General features: G+C 37.0%; 1 protein-coding gene across 1 annotated transcript in view; it reads right to left on the bottom strand.

Annotated features, from left to right (window-relative positions):
• Positions 1-630: 630 nt before the first annotated feature.
• Positions 631-19,981, bottom strand: part of FEZ2 (fasciculation and elongation protein zeta 2) — a 31,634-nt gene continuing 12,283 nt past the window's right edge. Inside the window, exons 6-8 of the mRNA XM_082481911.1 lie at positions 13,834-13,909; positions 11,498-11,563; positions 631-2,994 (exon numbers count right to left, since the gene is read on the bottom strand). Of these exons, the coding sequence (XP_082338037.1) occupies positions 2,978-2,994; positions 11,498-11,563; positions 13,834-13,909 (159 nt within the window). The 3' untranslated portion in view covers positions 631-2,977. The remainder of the gene's footprint in view (positions 2,995-11,497; positions 11,564-13,833; positions 13,910-19,981) is intronic.

The following is a 19,981-nucleotide window of genomic DNA, read 5'->3' on the forward strand; positions in this document are numbered from 1 at the left end:
ACTGTAAACCACGCTGTGCAGAGATACGCACTTGATTATCAACACTTGCCAAGCGCACAGAGTGCAATTTCTGGGCTAGCTGCAGTTGCCAAGTGGCATGCATGCAGAAAGAATATCAAGGTAATCCAGTCTGGAAGCAACAATGATGTGAATCGTTTCACTTAAACCACCACTCCAAGTTAAAGGCTACAATTACCTGGCACAGTCAACAGCACATGTTCTTTATTGCCAATTACCTACACCAGCTGAGAGTTCAGCTAAATCATTATCTTTCACCAGAAGGGAACTGACATTGCTTTCAAGCTTCTTTCCCTCACCAAGAAAGCATAATTCTAGGACTCTTGACTACCTCTGACATACTGTCCATACAGTCCCTGACTCAAAATTTGACTCTAGCCAGCAAGTAAATAAGCTTATATCGAATGAAATAGCTGAAAACCAGAAGAAAATGTTCTATTTAAAAAAAGGAAACAAACAAACAAAGGCTATTAAAGCAAGTGATTCAATGATTTTAAGGAGACTTTGCCTCCAGAAGTCTTCATATTAAAAATGGAACGGATTTTGGTAAAAATGTATTTTTACCAACTCTCTTCTAGGGTGTTTGTCAGCAACTGTTCCTGGGTGGCCATTTACAGCTATCACATGCTTAAAACTAAAAAGAATAATGAAATCCAGCTCCCTGAAAGAATGCAAGATTCAATAATGCATCTGGAAAAAGGATGCATGATACAGAATATGAAGTACATAGAACTCAGCACAAAAGCAGATTTGCATGGTTCTTTTTATTCAAATGTTCTGAGATCTATTTTTTTTAATGTACATATATAGGTGTGTATATATATGTGTAATACTTGCCACCTTTGGCAGCTGTTGTTTAATGCCAGCATTCGACATATAAGGTAAACAGGTACTTTTCATAATGAAATCTTGTTTAGTCTGATGAGGGGCATGATATACACAAGCAGATGCTTAGCTCACTAAAGCTGTTTCTGGTCTTTAATGTTGGGTTTTCTTTCAAGTTGAACTACTTTTAGTATTTCATGACTTTAAGTCATCCAAGATTTGCTACAACTAACAATGCAAACTTTGTCAGAAGTTTGGTGTTTGTTTTTTTTTTTTTTTAATTCTTCCCTTAATTTTCTTCTGTTTTGTTCAATCTTGTCACCTTAAGCCTCAACAGTAGATTGAAACATCTCCAAATAGAGATATCTCCATTTGGAGACATCGTGTGTTTCACAACATATGCATCTTTTTTAAAAACAAAAATGAAGCAAAGCAGGGTCACCCCCTTTACCAATTTCCAGGCATCAATATAGTCAACATCAAGCATTTCTACAGAACAAGCATGCCATAATGAGTTCATAACATATCAGCTAAAGAAATAATTGGCAGTTTTCTTGTTAGAGAAACCACAATTGAAGTAGAATAAAGCAACAAAAAAAAAATACTCCCTCACATATGACACACTTATGCAGAGGATCCATTTATTCCTGAGCAGGCTGGCAAGTACCTATTGGTGGTCAAGTGGGGAGAGGGAGGAGGAAAGAATTTTAAGCTGGAAACTTTACTGACTGAAAAAGGCACAAAAGACAAAAATATTGAGGCCTTTAGAAAAAAAAAAATGAGAAAGCATTATGAGAACTATTTTCAAACTGAACGTTTTTTACTGATCAAAATGATTATTTAGTGACAACGATAAAATTGAGTATTAAAGAAGTGACATAAGTTATTCAGGAGCAAATGTCTCTTCAACTAACAAAAAGACTGAAGACTAAATAGAAAAAATGTTTGAAGAAAACACATGTTTATCTATTTAGAACCTTACCTTCCAGTGCTTTCACATATACAGTACATAAATTTGGGTGTAGAATCAATAGGAATTCAACTAGAAAATAGTTCCTTTATTTTTATTAGTACTCCTTATATTTCAGTCTAATCTTTAAGACTGGCAAAATTATTTGTGACAAATATTTAATGTTAAGATTATGGGGTATGTTTCTTTTACAAGATTTGTAAAATAGATTCTCATCTGTTTGAATGCAGCTACATCATCACAGAGGAGACAGTGCATATAATTTACAAGAGATTTGTAGTAAAATTTAGAGATACGCAACAACAAACATCTCAATATAATACTAACTTGGAACCCAGGTGCAAGTTTTTCAAACTGTACATGTATTTTTAAAAAGATACAGCCTTTTAAAATGTTTATACATTGAAGCATTTTCATTAAGATCAAACACTTATTAAAAACAGTAAAATTATAGCAGCAATATGGGAGAATATCTAAGCCACATGAACATTAATAATTAAAATGAAAACAAATATGAAATATTACATTACTTGGATGTTTGTGTTAAATAACAAGGACAGGTAACACACCAATTACTTATGCCAAACCTTGAAAGAATATGGATTTGTTCACTATATGAACAATACTGTTCTATAGTTCAATCAAAGTTACCGTTTTAAAAGAAGTGTCGAATGCTGACTTCCACCAACACTGTTCTGGACTGCTTCCTGGAGAACTTACTTGAATCTTTTAGTCCAAGACCGACTGTGATCCTTTTTGCGTCTTTGCTATAGGAACTAAGGATGCTCTTAAATATGGATTCCTTAAAACTAGGCTTATTTTATTTACACTGTTCAAAGTTTACTTTTCCTTCCAACAACAAAATATGCAGGAGGATTTACTACATGCTATACAATGTAAAAATAGACTTTAAAAAGCCAGAACAATGTGAGTAAAACTGTACAATGTTTGTTCCTTGCTCCAGTTCATTGCACTATTAAGTTAAAATGGATGAGTTGTCATGCCCAGAAGACGTACTGGAGGATCAGAAAATCCACGCACATACAGAGGAGGTAAATGCATACTGGTTTAGGTATAGTGCCAAATGCAAAAATACTGAGTTATATCCACAGAAAGCTTCTTATCACAGGAAGGAGCACGGTTAATTCTGAAAGGCAGCCCTCTTCATGTAGGACACAGAACTGCAAAAGAACCACAAATACATCTTGATATACATCAGTGAGGTTAGCCTGTATAAAAATTTACTGTGTATAATAAAATACTTAAATGTTGAATTCTACCCTATCAGTAACAAGGTGAAATCTAGAAATCAGTTGAAAATGGCAATTAAGATATCATTCTCTTCTCAAAAGTTAATTGACACAACCCACTATCTTTAACTAATATTACCCAGAAATGAGTTAACTAAAGGTCATGTCTTAAGCAGTGCTTTTTGAGGTGTTCTATTAGAAAACAGAACATAAAATAAGAGGTGACGCATGCAGTTATATTTTAAAAATATGCACTGACAATTTGAGATTCTAACTCTACTTTCTAATTCTGGTGCATGTACTTGAATCACACAGTGGGAAGATAAGACATGTCCTTCACGTGTTTCTCATTCCCGTTTCACACGTAAGACACAAACCTCAGAGCAATCCAGCTTTCAAACCAGTGCTAGCACAACACAAAAGCAAATAAAGAAGTCAAAACTTCAAAGGCAAGAAAATATTCTTGTTATATGAAATACTCAAGTAATTTAAAAATAGAACGTGTAAATTCTTGCTTTATTAAAACAAACTGTGGGTTTTTTTAAGCCTTTACTAGAAGGTTGAAAGATCAGATATGAAATAGCAAAGCAAGCTGAAAGATAGAAAATGATTCTGCTTTCATGACATCTACATTCAGAAAAAAGCATAAAAGAAAAGAATACTAGATATATTTAATGCATTTTACTCAGTAGTAGCGTATGGTATATTATTTCTAGCACTGTGTTTTTATGTCACAATTACTGTTTAAGGACAACTGGAAAAGAAGACAAAGCTTAGCAATAAATACATCTTAGAACAGTTTACTGTAAGGATATATCTGATTTCAAAGGCACTTATTTCAGGTATAAATACATACTTATATTGTTATATATAATAGTTATATTTTAATAATGTCACAATTATGTACACTTTCATGTGTTTTTGAATTAAGGAAAAAAAACCCAAACAGTTAACCTTGCAGGGGTACAGAGAATGATTTATTCAGTTTGTGTATCATACTGGTAGTATGTTATATTCAAAAATTATCCCAGTACATGAAGTTAAATCTTCCAATTTTGTAAAAACTGGAAGTAAAACCTAATAATCTTGAAACAATGTGTCTAGACGCGATACCAGACATGTTATGATTCTGTGTATATCTACAGGCTAACATTTCATCTATGTCATGGATTTATTCCATAAGTAGCTAAATTAAGGCACCCTTCCTTCCAGCAGATTTCCTCAGATATTCCTCCTTACCCTCAAAACATTAAAACTAGGTAATTCCCCTTCCCATCGTGCCTTCCTCAGCTTCTACTTTAAATTTGCTAGGAACTTCATGGCAGCAGGTCCTCCCCATATCGTTCCTCTGTCCTCATGCCCCCAAACTAATAGGAGCTACTGTAAGCGTATTCACTGGTACGAGAATACAGGAAAGCTATCTGGCCAACTGGATGTTAGCTTTTAAAAGCCAATAGCCTTTTGCTCAATAAAAGAAGTGGTTTCAGTCCTCCTACCTAGACACAGTTCCCTACAGAGAAAAGAAAGACTAGGGAAAATGTGGGCCCTCCCCGGAAGGAAACACAAGAACTGGTTACCCGGGACAGAGACAGAGCTGAGGTATTCAATGACTTTTTTGCCTCAGTCTTCACTGGCAAGGACTGCAGCCACGCTACCCTTGATGCAGAATGCAAAGGCGAGGATTGGGAAAATGAAGAACCGCCCACTGTGGGAGAAGATCAATTGCAAGACCACCTGAAGAACCCGAAGGTGCACAAGTCCATGGGACGTTTTGAGTTGACCCGTGGGTCCAGAGGGAACTGGCAGATGAAGTCGCTAAGCCACTAGCCATCATATCTGAGAAGTCATGGAGGTCTGGCGAGGTTCCTGCCAACTGGAAAAGGGGAAATATAACCCCTATTTTCAAAAAGGGAAACAAGGAAGACCCAGGGAACTACAGGCCAGTCAGTCTCACCTCTGTGTCTGGCAAGATCATGGAGCAGATCCTCCTGGAAACTCTGCTGAGGCACATAGAAAACAAGGAGGTGATTCATGACAGCCAGCATGGCTTCACCAAGGGCAAGTCATGCCTGACAAATTTGGTGACCTTCTATGAAGGGGTCACAGTGGCAGTGGATAAGGGAAGAGCAACTGATGTCATCTACCTGAACTTGTGCAAAACGTTTGACACTGTCCCACACGATATCCTGGTCTCTAAATTGAAGAGACATGGATTCAACAAATGGACCACTCAGGGGATAAAGAACTGGCTGGACAGTCGCACTCAAAGGGTTGCGGTCAACGGCTCGATGTCCAAGTGGAGAGCAGTGACAAATGGCGTTCCTCAGGCGTCGGTACTGGGACCTGTACTGTTCAACATCTTTGTCGGCAACATGGACAGTGGGGTCGAGTGCACCCTCAGCAAGTTTGCCAATGACACCAAGCTGTTTGGCGAGGTAGACACGCTGGAGGGGAGGGATGCCATCCAGAGGGACCTGGATAGGCTGGAGAGGTGGGCCCAAGCCAACCTTATGCAGTTCAAAAAGGCCAAGTGCAAGGGCCTACATCTGGGTCGGGGCAACTCCAAGCACAAATACAGGCTCAGCGGGTAATGGCTGGAGAGCAGCCCTGAGGAGAAGGACCTGGGGGTGCTGATTGATGAGAAGCTCAACACGAGCCAGCAGCGTGCGATCGCAGCCCAGAAGGCCAACCGTATCCTGGGCTGCATGGTGTGCAGGTGGCCAGCAGGTCAAAGGAGGTGATTCTGCCCTTCTGCTCCACTCTCATGAGACCCCACCTGGAGTACTGCATCCAGCTCTGGAGTCCCCAACATAAGGAGGACATGGACCTGCTGGAGAATGTCCAGAGGAGAGCCACAAGGATGATCCGAGGGTTGGAGCACCTCTCCTATGAGGAGAGGCTGAAAGAGTTGGGGCTGTTCAGCCTGGAGAAGAGAAGGCTCTGGGAAGATCTTATTGTGGCCTTCCAGTACCTAAAGGAGGCCTACAGGAGAGCTGGGGAAGGACTTTTTACTAGGGCATGTAGCAATAGGATGAGGGGGAATGGCTTTAAACTGGAAGAGGGCAGGTTTAGATTAAATATTAGGAAGAAATTTTTTACTTTGAGGGTGGTAAAGCACTGGAATAGGTTGCCCAGAGAGGTTGTTGAGGCTCCATTCCTGGAGGTGTTCAAGGCCAGGCTGGACTTGGCCTTGGGCAACCTGGTCTAGTGGGAGGTGTCCCTGCCTATGGCAGGGGGGTTGGAATTCTATGATCTTCAAGGTCCTTTCCAACCTAAACCATTCTATGATTTGTGAAGTGCAGTTATTCTCACAACCCCTCTGTCTTGTGGGGTTGAAACTGGCAATTATTATTTGTGAGGCTAAAGAGACAGACAACATGACTGCACAGAGGCATCTTCTTCAGAAAGCAACCTAAACTCGCATACTTCAACTATTACAGATGCTACTATTTGTTGCATTATTGTACTTGGCAAATAAATCACAATGCAGAAATGCATTACATTACATGCAAGAAGAAAGACTGAAAGCTTCTGTAAAAAAATTAAATTAAATTCAATGGATATAGTCAATACAAACATGTTTTCATCTAAGGATATGTTACCTATTCTTGGTGTGACACCTAAGAACAATGCAACTACAAAACATGACAAAGACATCCCCGTCTGTGCTCCCTGCTTTACAGCTTAACTTGTGCACCAGAAACTTTGCTGCTTACTTGCTTGTATAGGTCTTTCAATGGAAACAAACACAATGTTTTCAAAGCACATTATATTTTTTAAACTATCAAAAAAGATCAGTAGAAAGATGAGCTCAAACAGCATTTAAATACAGCGAGCTTATTAAACTGCCCGCTTCAGTCCAAAAGTGTGATTTCTAACATCAAGAATTTCAAAGTGTTGGCAGCAAGTGCATTCCGCACCCTCCTCCAAATCTCAGTTTCATAGAATTATAGAATCATTGAGGTTGGAAAAGACCCTTAAGATAAAGGATTTCCACCGTTAACCTGCCACTGCCAAGTCCACCACCAAAGGACGTTCCTGAGTGCCACATCTTTTAAATACCTCCAGGTATTAACGCAACCCCCTTTACTCAGTGGTAACTCAACCACTTCCCTAGGTAGCCTATTCCAATGCTTGATAATGCTTAATCCAGTCTACACCTCCCCTGGCATAACTCAAGGACATTTCCTCTTGTCCTATCACTTGTTACTTAGAAAAGAGACCAACACCCATGATCCCTAGTGGTAACATGCAATAACAATATTCATATATTAAAAATATATTCAGAAAAATGTAAGAATAATTGCAAATGCTTATAAACTTTACCATCTATTTTTATTCTAAATCTATAAAATAGAATATGAATCTTATGCTAGTGGGAGAAGAACTATAATATACTTGCAAAGCAAATCACTAGGTCCCTTTCATTATTACTGAATTCAGGATGGAAATGTTCACTGAAAAGTAAAAAGAAACAGAACTCCACAAAAGGAAAAATATCCCCCTGAAAATAACTTAGATTGCATCAAGAGTAACATAAACGAGAGAAGGTAAGTTGCTACTGTATTGTACAAGACTGTACACGGAATACATATATAGTCTGGCTTTGGGATACTTATCTCTGAGGAGGTACTGCCTACAGAATAGAACCAAGGGAGAACTAACTGATCACTGGAAAGAGGGACTTAAGCATGAGGACAAAATGATGATCTTTTTAACACTTTGGGGGACACAAAGGGGCAGTAGAAATTGGGAAAAGATGATGCTTTAAAGAAGCAAACACCAGAAATAATTTCAAAACTAATAATGCTATTCAGAAATGTGTATGGAGTTTTCTTTCTTCCCTAACATAAATGAACCGAGTTACATTGGCCTTTTTCACTTCTTCGTTATACCGCATTTGTACATCCCATGTTGTGAGGATTTCTACTTCCAGCGTTTCAGAAGCATTAGCTGGTTATGAAAAGAAGTCCGAGAATGATCTATGGTAACATAGAAGGTAATAGCAAATCTGGTTGCAGAACTCTCCTTCAAGTTCTAGTCCCATGCCCCTGCTCTGGGCCAAACTGTCTTGCCAAAACAAACTTACTCAATCATTATTAAATGAAGATATCATGTATTAGACAACACACGTCTGTGTCCTCCAACATGATCCAAATTTAGTCTTTCACAAATTTCAGAATTATTGTGGCATTTAGTTCAAGATATTCAAATGGTGACACTTCTACAAAACACCATGTAATTCAGAGGAAATATAAACTTATTTCACTGTCTTTTTGTTTTATCAGAACCTCAGTGAATTTGGCAAGATTTCTTGTTAAATCAACACTTACTGCTCACTCTTTTGGTTCCATTAACCCTTCTAGACTCACAGCATTCTTCTTTTATTTGTCCCATTAAATTATGCCAACAATACTGTGGCAATTATTAGAATCACTTTTTTCCTGATTGTTTAGAATCAAGAGCTGAAGAAAAACTAAATAACTTTTCAGCAGTAACTAACAGTATTTGAGCAAGTTTATTACTAATTTTGTGGACAGCCATAACACCTACATAAGATTAGCACGTTCTGATTTTTTTAATATATTAGAGAAAAAGACAATGCTGCTTTAAAAAAAAATCATTAAGGACCTACTTGTAAGATTTTTTTTCTTTGCTGTGTAGAATGGAATACAGAGCTAGAAAGAAAGTTTTACGTGTGCTGACAAATGCCACACTAACTGTATCTCCTGTAGAGCTACACAGATCTTATTGTCACATATAATTTACTGCCTGCTTTTTTGTTGTAAGACTGGAAAAAATGATCCTCAAAGGAACAAGAAGTTAACAGATTTTAACAGAGCTAAGTATCTTTGGTGACATAGTTCATACATTTCAAAGTGTCATTTCTTGATTAAAGCTTAATAAAAAGAAGTGGAATCCATTCAGTGTAAGACAATAGCTGGATCATAGAGTAAGCAAATGTAAAATGAATATCACTATACCATAGAGATGATTCTTACTGGGTCCAGAACTTGTTACCTTCCCATTTCTTTTGGAGAACAAATTCAAACCCCTAAATCCTCATAATCATTTTCACCTTGCCAAGACATTTTTAATCTTTCCATTGAAGAGAGAAGAGTCTAACAAGTAGGTCACTCCTTTTATTTTGAAATTCAGAGAGTAGGTTGGAATTTCAGGTACAAAAGCTGAGCTGAAAGTTGCTTCAAGTGATTGTTTAAAATCATCATCTAATCTCTGTTTAACAAGCTTTAAAAATAGTTTTCAGACAATAGACAGGCGGCTGGGAATATTTAGTGCCATGCATGAAGTCTCACTGCAGCTCCAAGCCAGAGTTTTAGTAGCAGAAAGAGAAACAGATTACAACTTCAGAAACAACTGGAAGACTTTGCCTGTTCCACAACACTGTCAGCTGAGCTATAAATATTTAACATAATCTAAACACTGCAATACAAAGCTTAGTTAAGGCTACATTGAAAGGAAGAGTAAAATTCTGTACTCACTAGCTTGTATAACCGCTTGCCATCGTGCAAACAGACCCACAGAGAGTGAGAAAGACTTACTTCTGTTCAGTAATGAAATCATGGTAGCTGAGGCGAAATCACCTTTTTCTTTCAGTACAAGTGATGTGAGTGAACAATTACTTTTCATGCTCCAATCATTTGTGTTTTACGATCTAGAGGCAACTGTGCTTGTATATGAAGACCTGTTTGATCCAACACATTTAATGTGAGCATGATGTTTTATAATTGTTGCATCTAGCTAGCAGAACATCCCTGGTGATTCTGAAGTCATGAGCACACAGATGCGGAGGTAGGAGGGAACCTCAGTATCAAGCTTCCTAGATCATCCTGTCATATGCTCAGCTAATCTACTTTTATAAGCCCTCTACGCAGAAGATTGCTCTGTTTCCCTAGGCAGCCAGTTTCTTCTCAGTATCCTAATAACTGGAAAGCTTTTCTGGATAGCTACGTCTAAAAATAAAGAGCAGACACTGTAAAGAGCACTATTCATTCTAACCAGTTTGTACCAGATGTATTATGATGAGAAGCAAACAGCTTTAATTACTGACAACAGTTCATCCTCTTTAGTCAAAGATTCTGTTTCACAAAACTAAAGTTTAGAGCCATCACCATTACAAAAATCCCTTGATCATGAGCCTAAATGGCTCTCGGCTCATAAGGAAATACATCTGTCTAATATAAGTAGGATTTTCAGAAAGGGTAAGTAAACAATGGAGCAATCAAAGGAATCAATTGAAAGGATCTCTGCATTCTTACTGTATGTGGTAGTTCTGCAACCCTACATGAAACTTAGAAATGAGCCTCTTCCAACAGAAAAGCTGTCAGAGCTTCTAGAATTCTGCATGGCTCTCCTCTCAGATTTTCTGAAGCAACAGCACACTAAATTTCATCCACACATTTAACCTGAAAGTACTTTTAAATCTCTGCGAGATGAGAGTGATTAGAAATCTGTGTAAGAAATGCAAAAACCTTTAAAAATCATATGGAGGGAATTAAGTCAAATGATTGTATTTGAAAACCCAGTGAGACTTAGCATGGTACTAAAAGAAGAGAAAAACTTTGCAGCATACGAACATGAAAAAAAACATAACATATATTCAGGTGGCAAATAAAAAGGCATCCATCATCCTTTTGTACATCCATTTGTTCAGATCTTGGGAGTCTGATGAATATGCTAAACTTTAAACACTAAAGAAGACGGTACCATTTATATGTCAAGATTAAGTAAGAACATAAGTATTAATAAGACCTAGGCAAAAATGAAATCAGAAGAAAAACATTTAGAAGTAATTTAACAACCTGGAAACTACCTGGAACAACTCCTTAAAGCTAAAGCAAGCAGTGATTTTCAATGTCTGACATTCTATTAATTCTATTAATATAATCAGTGTATAAGACTGCAAAAAAAAAAAAAAAAGGTTAGTACACAAACCTTTTAAATAAAATGTGAGGAAGGTATAACAAATAAATGTAAAGTAAATAATTTTTACTATTGGTCAGAATGTAACACTTAAAATGAAGCTATAAACACTTTATCTAGCAAACTCATTATTACCATAGGCAGTTTGAATTCTGATTCTGAAAAACCTGTAGAACGCAAGTTTTTAACTACACCCAGTTAACTTTGTAAGCCTGACTGCTCTGGTCCTGCTGATGTCCTTCAGCTATTTGAATACACACCACATACTTTGCTATATTATACTATCACAAACAAAATAAACACGTTTTATTTATGAACTATATGCTCAGAAACCTTGGACAAAATAGAAGAGAATATAAATGAGAGCTGTATTTGATAGAAGGGCAACATAATTCAAGAATGCTGTAGGACTACTGCTTTCAAACACACCTTGGATGTCCATGAATTTAACTTATAATAAAAAAAAATCCCTGCTAAGAAACATACTCACCCTTTAAAATATAGTCTGTTAACAAGCTTGGCACTTTCTCACTATCCTCTTTCATGGCATGCAGGACTAAAGTATGAAAAAAAACATAATTCAGATATTTAGTCATAAAAACAACACTCTCAAAAGAAATACCATGAAGCTGTTTTAACTACTCACAGGGATATTCCCACTAGATTAGTAAGAAAACTCTTAACTGGAATATGAGAAGATGCAATGAGACACACCATACCTCTACCTTTTACTTCTGTAATTCTCACTGAACTCCAAAATAGATAGATGCAAGAGACCCATTTTACATGGTTAAATTATTACCATAAAATGTCATCAGTCATAACAACAAAAAAAGCATCTCTTCCCTATAAAAAAATCCCTCCAAAAGAAAGTCACCACATCCAAAACTAAAATATGCTAACAACTGCTGGGGGCTTGGGAATCTTAGGTAGAAAAACTATGATACATTACTTAATTTATTTCCTTGATTGTCATCCCAAATCATTGAATACTGACAATTTTCTGGAGAAACACTGCTGCGAAAGATCTGATGAATATGTTGGTAGGTTTTTCTTCCCCCGAAATGGTGAATGTTAGCAACTGTAGCTTAGAAAAATCTTAAATACATGATTGATTCAATATTTGGCACTAAATTCGAATAATGCCAAAATGCCATTTTTGTGACTTATAGCAAGTCAAAATTCTCCATCCTTGCATATTTCTGAAGAAGGAAAACCATTTGGACTAGCTCAACTTGACACATACAAGTTTGTTTGCTGCTCCATAAACAAAAACAATGACAATCCTTTATGAAGTGCTCTGGACATGACTGGAAGAATCAAAAGTACAGAATTACACTGAATAGCAGTATTTCTTAAGTTCCAAATTCCTCATGAGACTCTGAACTCAAAATACAACAAGTGTCTTATTCCAATTCTTGTGTTGAAATAAGACATTAGTGTTCATAACTATGGAATAATACACAGCTTTGAAAGAAAAAACCAACCAAATAACCCCAAACACCTGCTTTACTGTGTGCCTAACAACAGCAGAGAGGGTTAGTCAGAAATCTGCAACTGAGTCACAGGATCAAGTTCCAACCAGGCCACAGAAAGCCATACTGTTAATACTCTTTATGGTGCATTTGTACAGGACATTTTGTTAAAAAACCGTCAAACACCAGAGATGTCTTCAGGAGGCTTTAACGTCTCTCTGCTTAACACTGAATTTTGGAGAATATTTTCAAGTGAAATTTAAATATGGCAAGAAGATACAATTTCTCTGCAGGAATATATATAAAATGAAAAATCCATTTGTCACAGAAAAACTACGAATTACCAGCTAAGGGTGCCTACTGCAGAAAAACAAAGTGCATTTAATTCCTCCATAAACATTTCATTTACTCCAGTATTTGTAAAATATTTATTTTCTCTTTCCAGGAAACAACCAATGAGCCTTTCACCATCCCTCAGCCACCTGTGGAATCACAGACCTGTGCTGCTGCAAAGTACCTTAAGACGTAATTAGATCCAAAGCCCTGCACTGAGATCTGATCAAATACATTGACGCACTCTACCATCTATTTTTAAACTGTTCCTATAAACCTCAAATGAAGGAGATGCCACTGACTCCCAGGGATGCTCTGCTTTATTCAACCACCTTAATTAATTTTGTACAAATACAACCTTATTTTTCATGCAAATTAGAATTAAAAAACCAAACCCAAACAAAAACAAAACAGAGGACTTAGAACTTATAAATAATTTTGAGGACCTGGCCAAAAAAGATGTGAAGAAAGGGAATTTAAAGCACTGTCAAAACTCTCTTTGGTTTATACTTCCTAATAATCAAAATTTATTAACCAAAAAAAACCCAGAGAAAAGCAGGCTATTTTAAAGGCAGTCAAGTGCAAACATCAATACATCTACTCATAAGTGTCCTGACATCCATCCCAACTTTTGAAAGTCATTACAATAACCTCAATAAAGCTCAACAAGTTTAAACAAACAGGGGTATATGAGGTAGTACAACACAGTACTGTCAAATTCTATAACATGCAGTATTTTCCAAAAGGCCCACCTGTTGAAATAATGTGAGAATATTTACTTTCTGATACATGCAAGTTTCTAGCCTTCACGGTTTCAGAGAACAGCTGAAAACCAAACATACCGTGAAGGCTCAGAAAACAAGTGAAAACCGGCCAAAATGCATCGTTAAAAATCATGCAACTTACATACATGCTATAGGGTAAGGGGGAAGGGATAACTGTATGGATTCATTGGTTTTGAGCAGCTACAGTTGGAAATACAAAGAGGAAAGGATGGGGTGGAACTTCATATACTCACTTTTAGTTAATGTTTGAAGATCTTCAACAGATGGGGGTCCATTTTTCTTCTCATAAGGAATGACGGTTGTTAAGTACTGTCAAATGAAAAACAGAGTTATTTGATAGTCCCTTCATGCAATTTATGTTGCTTGCATTTTATTTTGCAAAAGTTGTAGGAATTGAAATTGCTAGCCACAAACAAAAGCTATTCAAAAGACTGTACTTCACAAGAGACTAAGATTCGACCTTTCCTATCCCAAAGTTTTTATCAGAGAGGCCAACTTGGATTTTTTTTTTCAAATTATGCGACCACTTTAGAAGTCATGCAGCTAAGTGCTAAAAAAAAAAAAAAAAGTATCGAAAAAAATTTGAGCTGCTTACAGTAAAAAGTTCATCCATTAGGTTTCTTCCTCAGAGCTTATGCATACCGATAGTAAAATCTTTCCTCTCCTCCCTCCAGAAGTCAACCAGAAGTCCTTCATGTATTTAAAGTACTTCTTACAATCAAATAAAAGCTGAGAACAACCTTCCCACCACCTCCCCTCAAGCAACACTATAAATGCAGAAGAACAATTTTCAAACTTGGTCTTAAAAAAAGTATGAGTTTCATGCGAGTGTCACCAGCTGTATCAGAAATCAGTAAGTAATTCTAGCTTTCCAGGAAGTACGTTAAAAAAAATAAGTCTTTCCAGGTGAATACTGATTTTGCCTCCAAATAATTTGGGAAACTGGTAACAGTCAGATTTTAAAAGGATTCCAGAGTACAAATGATAGAGGCTGTGGGAGTGCCTTAAGCAAGGCGTTCAGGTTTGTAGACGTGTGCTAACAAGTATTTGGGAACATAAAAAAAATAAATTTAAAAAAATAATCTTTAAACTCTGCATGTGCTGCATTTGAACAACCTCAAAACTGTCATAGGATTTTCTCAGTGATTGGTTAACTGTTACTAAGAATGTGAAACTTTCCAAGGATTTTGACAGATCAAAGAGCATTGCCCAGTCCAAGCTCTGAAAGTGATCTATGGTCCTCTGTGCAAAGAAAATCAAAATGCACCACAGTTAGGTGAAAATGAAAGCAGAAAACTTTAGCCTTCTAATGTTATACACATCCAACCAAAAGGAACAAAGCAAGCCTAATAAACATAAGATCCCACCATTTGGATTTTGATTTAAATTCCCAGTTTTGAAAGTTGAGTGTGCTAACAGACTGTTTCAAACCAACTCCATTTTTGTTCTATTTACTCTTTACTGAAATCTTCCATTCTTGTCAGCTTTAAAAAAAAAAAAAAAAAAAAAAAAATCAAAACGGGCAAAAAGTTTCTTAAATCTTTCAGGATTTCCACACTTGCAGTGCAACCAAGACTTATTTTCAAATTCTTGAAGCCACCTTGTTGCTCTTTTATTAAATGAATTTAGGGGACATCTTACTTTGCAGCCTATATGAATGCATATTCTTCTTAAAGAGGTTAGCATTTCAAAAGTACTGAAATCACTGGAATTATCCCAAATGAAAAAGCTTCCTAAAACCTCCCTCAATTCAATTTTTAAGAATTTCACAGAAACTTTATTCTGGGTTAACAGCTACAAGGCAGTAGGCAAAGCGACCCTCTATCTCTCATTCAACTTGAGAGAGTTGTGGTTCTCCATGTAACAATCAGAAAACATGTTATACACGAGGTCTTCTTCTCTCCTAGTAGCAGCACTTCAGCAAGAATCAAGTGTAACTCAGACTCCAGTGAAGAGGTTCACTTCGCAGAAGGAGATTTAGTGTTGCCAAACACAGCTATAATCGTTGCCATGTTTAGAGTGGTATCACACACCTCATGCCCAACCATATCCTCTACCTAAATGACACACGGCATCAGTTCTGTGTGGCTTAAGGGAACCTATTGTATGGGATGTACTAACACCTCACCAAGACTTTATGCAAACTCAGGGCGCTTTTCTTCCTCCGTTTTCTTTTTGCATTTTCTCAAATCCACTTAGCATAGCAGAGGAAAGTATGCGACGCTTCTTAGGAAAAAGTCAATTTTCAATTTCTTTTCCAACAGATGTAACCAACAGGTATCATTAGAGAACTGCACTCTTACTAAAATTACTGGAATCAATAGCTAGATATAAGGCTGTTAAATCTGTCAGAGACAAAAGTAGATCTACTAACTCAGAAATCAGATCTCAGGCTGTCATTTCCAGCCTTCAGAACTAAACAGCATTCTACCCTTTACCTAGACAATAGATTACTAGGACACGTTTCCCTGGAACAAACACCAATATTCCCCATTTTCCTTCTCCTGTAAACTCCACCTTCCCATTTTCCTCTTTAACAGTAATAATTAATAAAAAAAAGTTTATTAGTTTCCAGAACTCATCTTGTTTTTCTCAACAATACTTCTCTGCTCTAACAATAAGTCTCTATAATAGCATCATAAAAACTCATTCCCTGAATTGCTGTGTGAAGGATAACACATTATGAAAAGGAAGAAAAAAATGACTAAAGTGTAGCTTACTGACATGCCTAGATGTTAAGTCTACTGTGACCTCTACAGTTTTGAAGCAGATTCGACAATATGGTAAGCAGCAATTCCCACTGCAATCTGTAATCAACCATAAAAAGTGTGTGACATGCCTAAAAATCAAAATGAAGACAACTATCTTGAATTTTCTTCTGGAAAGACCATCACAGAAAAAGCTACCAACATTTCAATGGCTCTTATGCAGTTGGTGTTGTTTTTTCCAACTGCATTATCAGATAGGAACAGGTTGTTCCCACTGGAAGTTTCTCTCTAAATGTTGAAAATTCCAAGTCATTTTCACACACACACAAAAAAAAGGACTACCATTTTAAAAAGGAAAGTCCCCCCTAGCAGAGTAATACTACCTTGAAAATAGCAAAGGTGATAAATATCATTAATTTTAAAGACTGAAAAAGTTCAGAAATAACCGTACAAACTTGTCATAATCTTTACGTTGTGACTTTATGTGTATGAACTTCTAGATTTAAGGTACAGAAAAAACTGTCTGTCCTTGCATTTTTTTTGAGCACAACTCCAGACTGTTAACTAACTCTTCCCTGCTAGCAGGAAACACCTCAATGTCAGTTTATCATGACAGTACACCCTGAAAAACCACTTGAATATTCTGAGAGCAGCACTAAGATGCAACTAAGCATCTGAGATTTTTTTCTCTTTTGCAACTTGTTGCAATAATATGATGATATCAACATTTTAAATGCAGGGGCTATGCATTCATTCTCCCCCTCTACTCTGCCCTGGTGAGGCCGTATCTGGAGTACTGTGTCCAGTTCTGGGTTCCCCATTCAAGAAAGATGGGGAACAACTGGAGACAATCCAGCAGAGAGCTATGAAGATGATCAAGGGAATGAAGCACCTCTCTTAGGAGGAAAGGCTAAGAAACCTGGGTCTGTTTAGCCTGGAGAAGACTGAGAGGGGATATCATCAATACTTATAAATATCTAAAGTATCTAAAGTATCAAGAGGATGGGGCCCGACTCTTTTCAGTGGTGCCCAGCGACAGGACAAGGGGCAATGGGCACAAACTGGAACACAGGAAATTCCATCTCAACATGAGGAAAAACTTCTTTACTTTGAGGGTGACAGAGCAACGGAACAGGCTGCCCAGAGAGTTGTGGTCTCCTTCTCTGGAGATATTCAAAACCTGCCTGGATTCACTCCTGTCCAAACTGCTGTAGGTGAACCTGCTTTGACAGGGGGGTTGGACTAGATGATCTCTGAAGGTCCCTTCCAACTCCAACCGTTCTGTGATTCATGAACTCTCATACATAGATCTTGCTTGAGAAAGACAGTTTCTAACCTCATGATTCAGGAATGACTTGAGAGGAGTTGTCTTACCTCCTGAACTCCTCTGCAGGATACTCCAGTAAGCTTGAAGACAAAAGCCTAATCAGCCATGACTTCTAAACTACCAGGCAGTTTATTGCCTCAATGGATGGGGGAGTTGGGAAGGGGGGGAGGCAGCGGGAGTGGGAAACGACCACAAAAAAAAAAATCTAATGCACCCCTCGGACACAACTGAACCGCATAAACTATAATGGGTGGGTATGTGCTAAATAAGGTGAAATACCAATATTTTGTAATGTGTGCTAAAAGCCTAAACAATAGCATAAGCATTAACGCTTTACCAAAATACAGAATGCATTTAATAAAATACATACTACAGTTCTGAAACAAACCATTAAATATTGCTTTGAAATAAAGCATAAGAGTCTTGCTACTTAGGTGTATGTAACATTTACAGCGATACCCACTGAAGCTGGGTCTCTGTGCTCTATATTTCAACATTTAAATAGTGAAAAGACACAAACTTGCCTACGGCTTATGTATTTTATATCAGTAATCTGCATTGCACACATCTGGCTGCTTTTAACATCACTCAGTTTCCAAAGGCAAAAAGACATACAATAGAGTCCATGCATTTTCCAGATGCTACTTTGTTTTTAGATATATCAGCCCTGAACTTTTGAAGAAAAAAAGAAAGCAAAACCTTTTTTCAGTTGGAGACATTACCCAAGTCCTTAATGCTGAAGGCTGAAATGTTATGTCTAACCTGATACATATTCTTCAATTGGATATTAGATTTTCACAGACGTAGAATGTATTTGAAGCATGCATTATGCCAAAACAGACTTTTAGTCTGGGGTAGGAAATCAGTGTTTTTATTTCAGTGCATTGGGATATCAAGTCCTGACTGTCTCAAGCTGCTGAGGAGAGAGAGAGACTGTAGGTTGCTCAGAGTCCTGAGGCAGGGAGAGTACAGATTCCAATATTTTTGTCCTATTTTTTTTCTGTTTCAGCATTTATCTTCAACTGCTGTCCATTTTCAATATCTCAGCTCCTACCGAAAGTGCAGGCAAAGAATAAGGAAAAGCGAGAAGAGAGCCCAGCACCTGTTTCTCTCCACCTGAGTTTCCAAACGTGTGGCGGAAGCCATTCTGTATGACATTTGAGATCCCTTCCATGCTGAAGCGCTAAAAGTAGTGAAAACATAGCAGAAAGAAAAAAAGGGACAGAGAAAAGTTCAGAAGACTATTAATCAGCATTTATCAAGACTATAAAAGACGAATGACAAAGAATCTCCAAGATGTATTTCAGCACATTTCTGTTTTTTTTCATTCACCTACGTAATTTCTATAATTAAAAAGCAAACCTTATAATGGCAGTTAAGCAGTACATTCACATCAAAATTTAATCAAACAAATACCAATTTTTCATATTTTAAGCACCTACAAGAAACACTGTTCAGCGGTAGTAATTTTCAGCTCTACCTCTTTAAAATATTTTATGCTTCCATGTTTACTTTTCCACAACGGAAATAACAATTAGCTATCAATCAACTGTATTCCCCATTTTTTTTTGTAATATGACAATATATACACAATTAGTTAATAATGCACCCGTATTAAGTTCAAACTCCATTACACGGAATCATGGAATCCAAGTAAAAAAAAATAATATATAATCCAACCACAGTTTTTTTCTTAAACTTTATAATCCTTTTTGCTTGCTGAAGGTGACAAGTAAAAAGAAAAAAATGTTGATGTTTAGCATGAGATACAAAAATCAGCAACTGACAAGAACATACAAATATGAAACTGTCAAGCTGCTGACACAGGGCAGTAAGATGCACACAACTCAGCACACTTACCTGAATGTATTTATTTATGGGAGGGGGAATAAAATGTGCTGGAATACAGTATTCAGTTGCTTTCCAAAGCACAATGAGGTCAGTAAACACACACAGATGTTGCCAAAGCCCTGACTATTTTTAATTACTCCCCAGTTTGTCCTTTCCAGAGATGTAAAAGTTTTAGAAGTCTAAGAAAGTGATTCATCCAAGGCATCTACCAAGGACAAAGAACTAAAGCCTATATTTATTAAAATTAAATTGTAGTATCTACAGGAGAATTTATTTTCTTAGACTATGAAAATTTAACCCTACTTCCAAGCTTTGTATTTAAATGAGACTTCATTACAGTTTTAGTTAACAAAATTATTAATTTATACATTACTTATTAACAGAAACTCACTCTTCACAAATCTACTTAATCATACTATCTTTATGCACATTCTCAGCACTTCCTTAGAAAAAAGAAAAAACAAGGAAAAAAAAAAGAGTGCAGAAGGAAGGAAG

This window comes from Vanellus vanellus (genome assembly GCF_965231255.1).
Source record: "Vanellus vanellus genome assembly, chromosome: 3".
In the NCBI taxonomy this organism is placed as follows: Eukaryota; Metazoa; Chordata; class Aves; order Charadriiformes; family Charadriidae; genus Vanellus; species Vanellus vanellus.